Raw genomic sequence first — 11696 nt, 5'->3', positions numbered from 1 at the left:
AGGAGCTGCTCCCCCGGGGCAAGGGGTCTGGGGTGCCACTGGGGTCCTGCTCTGCCCTCGGTTACTCCTGAGTAATACTGCATAACTCTGCATCAGGGTGGAGGATTTGTCCCCTTTCACTTCTGCTCACAGTTTCCCCTCAATTTCCTGGTGGATTTTCCTGTTTAGTGGACATGGCCCCTGGAAGATGCCCTCTGAGGACCACTGGGATCTTGAGCATGATCGGGAGCTCCGCTTGTTTCCAAGGCATCATGGTTCCTGGGGACCAGCCTCATTGTCTCCGCTGCTCCACAGAAAAGAAAATAAGTGCTGGAGCTCTTACCCCTGAGTCCCTCATGCAGCGGATGGGGACAAGAAACATCATGAAGCCCCTGAGCCACACACCCCTGGCACTACGTCCCAGAGCCTCAATTTGCCTTGGTCCTAAGAAATTGCATCTGACACTGAAATGCCTTCCTGCGCCCAGACCTCCCTCTCACAGGAGGGACATTCCAGCCCGGGAAGGGACTCGGCACTAAATGGTTGCAGAGAGTCATGTCTTTTGGAAATAAATTGTCTCCCTTCAGAGAGCTTCTCTCTCCAGTCTCTGGAAAGTGACACATTGTCACTTAAGATCATTAACTATTTGACTGTGAGACTGTTGCCTGTACAGCATGCCACACTGCCAGCGCTTTGCTGTTAATGAATAGTAAAGTAATGCTATGACTCTGAGTCCTTCCTTTCATTGGCCGAGATTTCCAGTGGCTGGAGAATCTCAAAGGATCCTCTACAAGCAACAGTCAATGTAATTACCTGCAAGCAGCAGCTAAGTGGTGAGTGAGGTGCAGAAATGGGCTGCAGCAGCAATTGCTAGAGGTCCTCCAAACATCAGGTCTGTTAGGACTGACTGCCCACTGGTTTTCTGCAATACTCGGCACCAATGAACATTGCAAACATGAACGTGGGCAGCCAGGTATCTGCCTGCCCAGAGGAAACACCCTGTCCTGCTGCTTTGGGAGGCAAAGCAGATTGCAAAAGGACTTCTCTCACCTAAAGGTGTGTTTCCATCCCCACTTGCAAGGGGAACAGATGCAACTGGCAACTGCCCTTCTTCACTACTTCTCTTATGGGCATAAGATATTGGGGCTAACTCTGGAAACAGAAAGAGAGACGAGCAGCTCCCAGTGCCAGCAAGACCCTGGGTGCCTCCATGGCTTTTGCAGAGCAGCCACGAAACACACCCAGCTGCAACAGTCTTGGGACTGTCTCTAATTATGTGTATGTTCAGGTTTGCTTGGGGCTCCTTCATGCCACCAAAGTGCAGCATACAGTAATGTAGGCGTGAGGCAGCAGGTATTTGACAGAAGTGGTTAGGGAGGCAGACAGCTCCTCTCACCAAAGCAGGGTGACTATCCAAGACGCCCTTAGTGGAATAAATCAATTGGAGAATTGCACCAGGATGCATCGCCTGCCCCGGTTTTCTTTTGGAAAGCTGGATGAAGGCAGATGCCCTCAGGATCTACCCATTGCCTTTGAGGTTGGGGTTGATTTCTTTGTAGATCAGAACAATGTATTCCCTCTCCCTGTAATTTTCCTGTTAATACGCGCACCCCAGGATTGTTGCAGTGATGTAATCATGCAACATCTTAGCTAAAAGAGAATGAGACGTATTATTAAAGCAAGACAAAAATGCCAATGGCTTTTTTTATTAAGCAGAGGTTTCAAGATTCATCAGGAGCTTTCAAGGTTCAGGACAGGGATTTAGGGGAGCATCAGCCATGGGGAACATTGCCAGGGAGGACTCCTCTTTCTGAGCTGAAGCCTGTCAAGAAGTTAACACTCTCCAAGATACTGCAATTGAAGAGTCTGATGGCTTCTCCTGCGGAGAAAGAAATCAGTACCTCAGAGACAGAATATCTGGGCTTTTACTATCTGTCTCTCCCTTTGGTTAAGGTTATATCATAGAGGAACTTAAGCAAAACAGACAACTTCTGAACACTGTTCCAGCTCTTTCTTTGTATTACTAACATTCAAAGAAAAGATAAAGATTTAATTTACAGAAAGAACAAATAGTCCATAGGAAGTAGACTTTGTTTGCTGGAAGAGAGCTTTTCAGCAAATTAATTAAGAGGGAAGTGAAGACCTCTACTAAATGTTACCTTTTTATACCTGAAAGAAAGGAATTCCTGGCAAATTCTCCCAGTAAAAACCTAATCCTTGCTAGTAAGAGAGCAGGTAAACACAAAATAAAAGAACTTTGCTTGTCCAACCAGTCTCCAAGACTAATTAGTTAGTTTAAGCTAAGTTAGTTTGCCATTTAGTTAGTGAAGAGATTTATTTTCATACATACAGGAATGCATTGCAGAATAAGCATTTATTGCCATATGTTACACCATCGGACCCACAGTGTGGGTTGTACTCCAGAGTACAGACAGCACTGGGTGCCACGTAGTTGCTGCAGTAGCCCTGTAAATAGATGCAATCTATGTTCACAAAAAAGTTCTCAACAACAGATGTGTAAGAAAGGTGACATTAGGAGCCGCCACACACACCCTGAGCTCCCCCAGTACTGGCCAGAAACAGATGCTGAAAAAAGCCCAGGGACAGGAGAGGAGTACAGTGGTACGTTGCCTACAGCAATGTAGAGCCTGTGTAACCATCGTAAATGCTGCTGCAGTAACTTTGACAAAAACTTGGACGTGAACTGAATACTGCACTACTTGTTGAAACTATTGTCAGATGAAAATGGGAATTTCACCCAATAGTATCTGTGGCAAATACTGTTCAGGCAGCTGGATGACTCAGGAGTTTCAAATGCTCGATCACAATGTGATTATAGGGATTTCTGCAGAAACTGCTTTAAGGAAAGAAATTATGGAAGAATAGAAAGATCTGTCCCTTACCTGCAGTGCATCAATATCTGGAAAATAATAAAAAAAAAAAGGAAATATTATATAAATGGGTTTAGTTAGAGTTAAAATCTGTGAATGCATGCCCTGAATGCTCAACTTTCAATTCACTGTTTGTTAGCAAATTATTTCTTTGACAACAGGATTTTCAGGCAAAGTTTTGTGCCATATCGTATGTTTACAACATTGATTCTGTACTATAATTTTTTTTTTTAATGAGGCTTACAGCCAAGATGGAAAAGGATGTACAAAATGAAAGAAGAGAAAGGTATTTTGCAGGGTTCCAAGGGTAGAGCACAACATGTACTCAAAGGTAAAGAAGTTACTGAAGCAAACAGGTTCACACAACTTGCAAGGACATGGAGGGAGTGTCTTACATGCATTGCCACAATAGCTCATAAATAAGAGAAATGGGACTTTTATAAAGCTTCTACAATGGTTCAGGCTCTCAAATTACATCGCAGTTCAGGTTAACTGCAAGAAATATTCACTTTCATTCAGTAAAATAACTCGTGTTTCTGCAACATTTCAGAGGTTAAATATTGGATGTCTGAGTCTCCGGGTTGTACCACATACATGTCACTTCTTTCATTTTGCATAAACTAGTGCTGAGAGTAGAGCTGTTCCCACAGTTGTTCTTACCCACTCAGTTCTGTTGCTAAAATATTACCCCATAAGTGATAGTCTTTGATGTCAAGTCTTTTCAACACTATCTTTCTAGGAGTAAATAAGTCCTTGTAGAATGAAGCTCTTTCCAGTCTGAGGAAGCTTTTGTGGTTTTAAACACAGTCAGTGCTTACTCAAAGGCAGAGCAGGAGGCAGTGAAGCTACTCACCTGGGATGCAGCAAAAGGCTAGAGCAAAGAGCAGCAACACGCCTGCTGTCTTCATGGTGGCTGAAGCGTCTGCGTGCGGAGGAGCCTGTGCCTTGCTCAGTAAACGTAGCCTTAATTCTGCCCTCGGGTGGTAACCATGCTTATATGTACGCTTGCCTGTTTGTGTGGGGGGGGTGTGTTTGTGTGCATTCATATTTGGCTTATCCACCTGTCTTCTGAAGTAACATTCCTGGTCTTTTGACAGAGGTAAGCCGTGCTGTAAGCCAGTGCACTGGTTTGGGCTGGGGTAGAGTTAATTTTCTTCATCGTAGCTAGCATGGGGCTGTGTTGTGGATTTGTGCTGAAAACAGTGCTAATAACACAGGGATGTTTTAGTTACTGCTGAGCAGGGCTTACACAGAACCAAGGCCTTTTCTGCTTCTCACCCCACCCCACCAGCGTGTAGGCTGGGGGTGCACAAGGAGCTGAGAGGGGGCACAGCTGGGACAGTGGACTCCAACTGACCCAAGGGATATTCCATACCATGTGATGTGTGATTGATGTCATGCTCAGTATATAGAGCTGGGGGAAGAAGGAGGAAGGGGGGACGTTTGGAGCAATGACATCTGTCTTCCCAAGTAACCGTTACACACGATGGAGCCCTGCTTTCCTGGAGATGGCTGAACACCTGCCTGCCCATGGGAAGGAGGGAATTAATTCCTTGTTTTGCTTTGCTTGTGTGTGCAGCTTTTGCTTTACTTATTAAACTGTCTTTATCTCAACCCACGAATTTTCTCACTTCTATCCTTCTGATTCTCTCCCCCATCCCACTGGGGGGCAGTGAGTGAGCAGCTGTGTGGGGCTGAGTTGCTGTTTGGGGTTAAACCACAACAGCCAGGAAGAATGCTTCTTCATCAACAGGAGTAACAGGAAGTTTAGATATGTTAGATACACCCTCTGTGTCATTATTTCAAGTGAAATATGTGACTGATTCCTTCTCAAGGACCATAGAAAATTCCTGTGGGTGAAAGAGCAACTGTACAAACTTAAGCAGCAACTGCTGCCAGATTTTTCTCTGTGTGCATCTATCAGTGCCTATTTATGTGCAGTGCTTTTTCACAAGCAAAACACTGAATGAACTGCTACCAAAGTGGCAAGTCTCTACTTTCATGCTTCATCCCAGTAAAGGATCATTAAGTTATAGTGAAACCAGGAAAGCAGTGAACTAGGAAGGCAAGCAAGAGGGTGTCCCAGACACTGAAGTCCCCAGACTGAGCAAGAGGTGGAGCAACTTTTATGGGCATATGCAAAGAATTTACAATTGTCATTTCCCCTAAAAGCCATTAACATTGTAGCTTAGATTTACAGTAATGGACTGATAGTCTCATGATGACAGAATGATATGAGACCCTAGCCTGGGCTCTAGAAAAGTTGAATCCAATCTGGAAATTGCTTCTTCATCCATTTGTTCATCTCAACTTAAATCCTTTGTTTTACCACCAAAGCATCACTTTTTTGGATGACCTCATTCAACCAAGAGAAAGAAGCACCCCCTCCCTTTGGCTCCTAGAAAAAATGCATATGGGAGATATTACTTTTTAGAAGGGATATGCCCAATTTATTTATGTTTCTCTTGTGAACCACCAGTTCAATACTCCAACAGAGGACAAAAGCAAAATAAATTACATGGACAATACACCAATGACAGGTCACACTCTCAAAAACCAGGATGATTCTTTGTCCTTGGATTGTGAAACACTGCTGAAATACTCCTTGGGCTGGTAAAGAGTATTATGTTATTAAAAACTAAGAGAGAAGACAAGTATGCAGGAGAGGGAGCCATCCCTATGAGGGCATTTATCTTAAAACACTTGGAGGTTGTTAAAGGACAATTTCAAGATGAGAAAAGCCTAGAAATAAGTCCTTTGGAGGACCTAGACAGGTAGGCTTTGCTAACAGACTGCCCTTGCAGAGTGCTACGCTTCCTGTGAGGACTGCACTCAGGAGGCCAGGGATCAGCTCTTGGTGCAGACACCACCACAGTCTGAATGGGTTTTGCTGACGATGCCTGCATAGGGAAAGTGCACCAGAAATACCTTGGGAGAGATCCGCTAGTGTCATCACTTCAGCCCTTTACAATGTCAAATGTCTAAAAGGGTCCAAACACTAATGCAGGCTGACTATCATTTATGTGCAAAGTCACACAGCTCTGAGGTTTATGCATCTGTATTTCATTTTCTGCCTTTTATGGGAGGGAGAGGAGCAGGATGTTGTTCTTGTTATGTCCCAGAGCTATGAGCATCGCCATTCAACAAATCAAAAGAAAATGTTTCATGAGACAACATATGAAACAAGACAAGGAAATGTTGCTGATTTAGTTTATTGAGAAAGAAAATCAGGAGTGAGCTGAGTTCCCCAGAGGGTGAGATGAACTGAGGTGAGATCTTTAGCTGGGGTTTGCCAGTGGGGATCCTGTGGTGAATTCTCTCAGCACCAATACTCAGCATTTTCCAAAATGGCTTAAAGTGAGAGTCCCGTTGCTGTCCCTGAAAGTGAGGAGAGGAAAAAATGGATTAGACACAGAGTCCTGCCTGGTATAATCTGTCCTTTTGCTTGTCTCCTAGAGAAGGCATGAGATAGGATCCTGCCCCAGAACCAAAGAACATGCAGACTAAGAGCCCCGTTAGCTATTTGATTATTAAGAGACGAGTGAAATGATTTAACCCCTTCTGAAACTGAAAATATTCTTGGGAACTATAATGAAACTTCAAATATAATTTTGTTTGCAACATGCAAGAAAAACTCCATTAAGTTTAAAGGTCTTCACATCACTCACACTAGCAATCTTTGTATTCTCTGATGAAAAAAAAAGAATGATTGGCATGACAGCTGGTATTGTCTCCTGCCCCAAATCCCTAATCAATGCTGGTCAGCAAACAAGAGAGCAGCAACTGTGCAAATTTGTGCCTGTAGGAGGCAACTGATAACACAAATGTGATCATGTTTGTACATACACGACTGCATTGCAGAAGTTACACTTATTGCTGTATGTTTTGCTGTCAGAGCCACAGAGAGGCATGTACTCAAGCGAGCAGACAGGTTTAGGGTAGTCACTGCAGTCAACCTGCAAAAAAAAAGTCTAATGTGAAGGATATGAAGGCATCAATAGCAGAAGGGCTTGAACCCCTAGCTACAGTTGCTGTGCTAATGGTAATGATCTAACTAAAAGTAATTAACTTCCTTGCACAATCTGATATAAACCGAGGTGTCAGTTTCCCCTATGCCAGGAGAATTTAATAATACAAAAATAGATCATAATTTCCTGTTTGAAGGGATGCATATAATAACCTGACCACAGCATTTCAAAGTAGCAGCAGTTCACTCGGTGAATGTTCCATGCTTGTGATCACATTGCACCGTGTTCCCAGCCTGGCCAGGAAATTAAATGGAAAAACACTGGTGTCTGGAAAATTGTAGGTGGTGATGCCTATATAAGGGTCCAGTATCTCCCCTGTAGCCTTAGAAGAGGAAGATCAGCACTTAGCTAGATGCTGTGAGAGTGGGATTTTATTTCTTTGTGCAATGGGTGCTATACTTGCTGAGAGGTATCGTAATGCAAAAAATATATATGGATCCAGGAAGAGGCTGAGGAATTTCACAGAGGAGAAACACACAGAGGCTTACTGACTACACAGAAATTGCACCTAGCTGAGGTCCATCACCTGAAAATAACTAGAGGTTGGAAGATTAGAAGTCCCATACATACTCACTCTACTCTTACTCTCTCCTACACAATCTCCTTACAACCCCTGCTAAGAGCAGGCTTTGCATCAAGACATCATGGGCTTGATGGGTCATTGGTCTGACCTCAAAAGCCATTCTTTGTTCTCATTCTCAATTCTGCCCTGATGGATTATTTCTGCTACTACTCTTTTACTGATCCGTTCCTGTGCGGTCACCCTCTTCCTTTTCTGACATTTGTGTGGATAATGTGTATTATGTGTGGAGAAAGCAAAACCTTCCCTGTGCTGAAACACAGCAGCAGTTACACTCCTGTAAGATGCTGCTGGTCTGGGGGCTGCTGCAGACTGGCAGTGCTTTCTCTGACATCAATGGGACTGAAACCCCGTCCCTCATCACACAGCTCACTTACTGTAGCAATTTCCTTCTTACATTCACCATCATACTTCTTGCCAACACTGGTTCCAGGCTCTCTGGGAAGGGAAGACACCTGCATTAGGGAGCTCTGCGAGCAACTTTGCTGAACCCCGCATCCCAGCAATGCTGAGCAGCCTCCGGTACAATGTACAGGATACCGGAGAGGTTCAGTTTAGGCTGTGTCCACACAGCTCTAAATACAAGCTCAAGTGGTGCCACAGCCTGATAGAGTCCTGTTTTACATCATAGTGTGAAGGACAAGGGAGGGTCCAGGGTGTTACGATGAACTAGTAGCTAGGTTGTGTGGCAATGTAGATACACCTTATGTTAGTTGCTGTCCTCTGCAAGGCAGCATCTGCCACATAGACCCTCTTAACTTAGTTAAGAGAAGCATTCTGTCCTGTGTTATATCCCCACCCAGCCCTCTGCTACTCTCTTTAGATCAAGGGCACAGTTTTCCTTCTAATCACAAAGGAAAACCAGGTCTAGTGACCGGAGAAAGACGAGGGTCAAAGTCCAAGCGCCTTACAGAAAAAGCCTTGGTAGAAGTCCTGATATTCAGAAGAGCAGCTACCAGGAGTGCTAAGCGCTTGTCCCTCACAGCAGTGCTCTTGCACACGCAGTACTCACAGGTTACGGGCACACAGCAGGCACTCATTGTCGTAGGTGACCCCGTTGGTACCACAGACAGGGCTGAGGTCTTTGTCGCAGAGCAACACCACTTTGCCGTCCTCATTTTTCGTGTTGGGATATCTACTGCAGTCCTCCTGTTGAGAGAACACACAAAGCAGCACTGGTGAAGGCTTACTTATAGGAAGCAAGTGGATCTGTTCAGTGTGCCTGTTTGGCCACCCGGGATACCACCACAGCAGGAAAAACACTTTTTTGTGCATCACTATGATGACTTGAAGATGGCAAATGCAAGACTCTGACATCTCATATGTCCTCTTATTTAGTGTTTGAATTATTTCTTGGGAGAGTCAATAAGCAGATTTGGCTACTCAGAAGTGAGACATGGCCCTTAGTTTCACTTACAGGGACAACTTCCTTGCATTCTCCATCGTGGTCTTTGGTAATATTGGTACCATATTCTCTGGAGAGGGAAAGACAAATGTTAGGAAGTACAGCAAAGACGTCTTGCTACATCCTAGGTGCCGGAAATATGTAACTAATACAAAAGATAGCTGACTCTTTATCAGTCAGGCTTGTACATATTTTTTGAGAAGGTAGTGCCATCCTCCCTGACCAACCAGCACTGACTGGCTGGCAGGGTTCTAATGACCCTGTGAGCTTTAGGACCATTTTGGGCAGTTCAGAGCAGAGCATCTCTGCATCCTTTTGCTCTGCTTAGCTGTGATGAGATGTGCCCTAGGGGCTGTCATCTGGGTGATCCTTGAGCTGGAGAAGAAAAACCTGAATAAATTACATCAGCAACAGAGACACGGTGACTAAAGCAATGTTTAGGCAACGGAGTGCCATGCAGTGACACCCAAGGTTATTTTGAAGGAATTGGCACAACTGACATATCACGGATCACTGTTTGTTGAAAAGTAGTGCTGCCAGGAGTCCTAAGCATTGCTGCCTGAGATCCCCTGTGCAGTACGTACATGTTGTAGGCACAGAGCAGGCACTCATTACTGTAGGTGACTCCATCGGTACCACAGATGGGGCTGAGGATCTTGGTGCAGACCAACGCCTCTTTGCCTTCCTCATTTGTAGTTTTGGAATACGAACTGCAGTCCACCTGCCAAAGGAACGTACAGCAACAGTGTGGAGAAGATATTTTACATTCACAGCTCTCATTTTGCATGAGACAGTGACCAGATACAACCTTGCAGCGGGATTTTTACTACCACAGCACGAAGTTGTGCTGGTGGATCAATGAGGTAACAGTTGAATCCTTCTTGCAGAGACCTCCACACACAGCAGCAGAGGAAGAGGAGGAGAGGGCTATAGCTATGTAGCCCCCCAGATGGGATAAATCAGTGGTGGTTTCTCACTTGGCATAATTTTACCAAGGCTACCCATTGGTCCCTCATTCTTATATTCTTGTGGCCCCTTCCAGTGCACTGCTGTTATTACTTTTTCATTCTCAACACACTGATCATGGTTTTTTCAGAGGAGCAAGACTAATGACCTGGTGTGTAGAACCTGGAGTGTCTCATAGTATTTTATTCTTTCAGTAGGTTGCCTTTGGTTGGGCTCTGATACCACAGTCTATTGCTAACAGTTTAGAGGCGGTCATATATGACCAGCTTAAAGCTTAGACCAGTTTAAAGTTGGTGAAAAATTAATAAAAAAATTTTGTATCATTACTATTACTACATTATTAACATACAGCATAGACGTAGAACCAAGAACAGTATAATTCAATGCTTTACACTGTAGGATGTGATTACAATGACACTAACTTCACCCGAGGTGAAAAACAGCTAAGCATCTACAGGCCTGAAGTTTTTCCCATTCCTTTGGTTATGGCTTTACCAGGACACATGCCTGAGAAAAGTGACAGAAAGAAATCTTCCACGCACCTCAACCCCAAAGGCAGCATCTGGAAAAGAAAAGAGAGGCAGAAAGTGTGAAACAAAGCCAACGTAAGACCTCAGTTAAAGCCGGAAATCTGAATGTAAAATTCCTGTACACAGGACCAAACGGAACGATTTCCAGTGCTTGGTTTCCTGAACTAAATAAACTATGTATGATTTTTTTTTATCTTGATAAGTATCATAGTGTTGCTTATTGCTGGCTGTGATGAATCACTTTTGAATAGCTTTGTTCTTTTTTATTTTGAGATAAGTATACTTATTAATTTAAAATGAATAGCTTTTCCTTCCTTATCTTTTTACACATCTGCTTTGACCCTAAAGACCCGCTGTTATTTATCTGAAAAGAAACCTGAATCAATACAGATACGTGCAAATAGTCACCTACAGGATAAGCAAATACATACAGCCTCTGTTATCAGGAATATGCATTTTAAAGAAGCTGAGTGTGGAAAAAACGTTGTCTTTGACTTCGTAATTTCATCAGATGTAAATATGCAGTGAGAACATCAGACTCGGGCTTGTGTTCATCTCTTTTTTAACCCATTAGCAGCAAAAGTACAGCAGGAAAGTTGCCAGGCTCCTGCGAAGAACTTGCTTGTGTCATTACAATATTTTCATGACTAGTTACTGGAGGTGTGACCACCTTGTTACAGCCTTGTTTCAAGTATTTATCCACTTGTTGTACTTATACAACAAGTGTAAGCAGGTTAACTGTTAAAACACCAGTGTAAAAAGGGTAATAGCACAGAACTCCACTTGCAGTTATTTGTATTTATGAGATGACCAGCTAAAGCAGTGATCCATTTAAGAGTATCTTGAAATCTGCTCCTGCATCCTATGCAATGCCAACCTACCAAGGCAGTCTAGCTCTTTGGAGGAGATTTTCTCTCTTTGAAACCACTATCTTATCCCTTTAAAGACAGCCAGGACTCAGACATGAAGCCTCTGCAGGGCCTTGAGAGTTACTCACCTGGGAAGCAGCAAAGCACAAAGGAGAAGAGCACGAAAACGCCTGCCATGATCATGGTGGAAGTATTTCTTGAGTCTGCAGGCTGCCTGCTCCTGCTCTGCTCATAAGATGGTCTCTCCAAGGCTGACTACAAATATATACAAATGCAGTGTCTAAACTGTTCAACTGTAACGTAAAACAACCAGCAGAATCTGTCACCGGTACAATGAAGCTGGTAATATTTATTGAGGTCTTGACTTTCAGGTAATGGTCTGTGTCTGCAAAGCAATTGATTTTGGCGGGACATCTGGTTAATAGCTTGAGACAAGTGTCACAAGTTA

The 11696-nt window shown here is 43.8% G+C and overlaps 2 protein-coding genes across 2 annotated transcripts; both read right to left on the bottom strand.

The window, feature by feature from the left end:
- Positions 1–1649: 1649 nt before the first annotated feature.
- On the bottom strand, positions 1650–3822 carry LOC142061472 (ovomucoid-like). The gene is made up of 4 exons (XM_075102581.1): positions 3724–3822; positions 2883–2899; positions 2330–2445; positions 1650–1858 (listed from the first exon to the last, which is right to left on the bottom strand). The coding sequence occupies exons 1-4, from the start codon at positions 3776–3778 to the stop codon at positions 1813–1815; spliced, it is 234 nt and encodes a 77-aa protein (XP_074958682.1). The 5' UTR covers positions 3779–3822; the 3' UTR covers positions 1650–1812.
- Positions 3823–6066: 2244 nt separating this feature from the next.
- On the bottom strand, positions 6067–11696 carry LOC142061470 (ovomucoid-like). Its single transcript, XM_075102579.1, has 8 exons — positions 11377–11696; positions 10392–10411; positions 9468–9604; positions 8896–8953; positions 8491–8627; positions 7856–7916; positions 6717–6826; positions 6067–6248 (listed from the first exon to the last, which is right to left on the bottom strand). The coding sequence occupies exons 1-8, from the start codon at positions 11429–11431 to the stop codon at positions 6203–6205; spliced, it is 624 nt and encodes a 207-aa protein (XP_074958680.1). The 5' UTR covers positions 11432–11696; the 3' UTR covers positions 6067–6202.

The sequence above is a fragment of the Phalacrocorax aristotelis genome, chromosome 8, assembly GCF_949628215.1.
Source record: "Phalacrocorax aristotelis chromosome 8, bGulAri2.1, whole genome shotgun sequence".
NCBI classification, from domain to species: Eukaryota; Metazoa; Chordata; class Aves; order Suliformes; family Phalacrocoracidae; genus Phalacrocorax; species Phalacrocorax aristotelis.
Note: the sequence above shows the minus strand (reverse complement) of the source record. Positions and strands in the feature narration are given on the sequence as shown.

Excerpts from the sequence above, each read along its gene's own strand:
- LOC142061472 (XM_075102581.1), bottom strand. The coding sequence starts at position 3,778 with ATGAAGACAGCAGGCGTGTTGCTGCTCTTTGCTCTAGCCTTTTGCTGC. Across the intron at positions 1,859-2,329 it reads TTATTCTGCAATGCATTCCT|GAGAAGCCATCAGACTCTTC; the intron begins GTATGTATGAAA and ends CTTTCTCCGCAG.
- LOC142061470 (XM_075102579.1), bottom strand. The coding sequence starts at position 11,431 with ATGATCATGGCAGGCGTTTTCGTGCTCTTCTCCTTTGTGCTTTGCTGC. Across the intron at positions 10,412-11,376 it reads TGTGCTTTGCTGCTTCCCAG|ATGCTGCCTTTGGGGTTGAG; the intron begins GTGAGTAACTCT and ends TTTCTTTTCCAG. Across the intron at positions 8,628-8,895 it reads AATGCAAGGAAGTTGTCCCT|GAGGACTGCAGTAGATATCC; the intron begins GTAAGTGAAACT and ends TTCTCTCAACAG.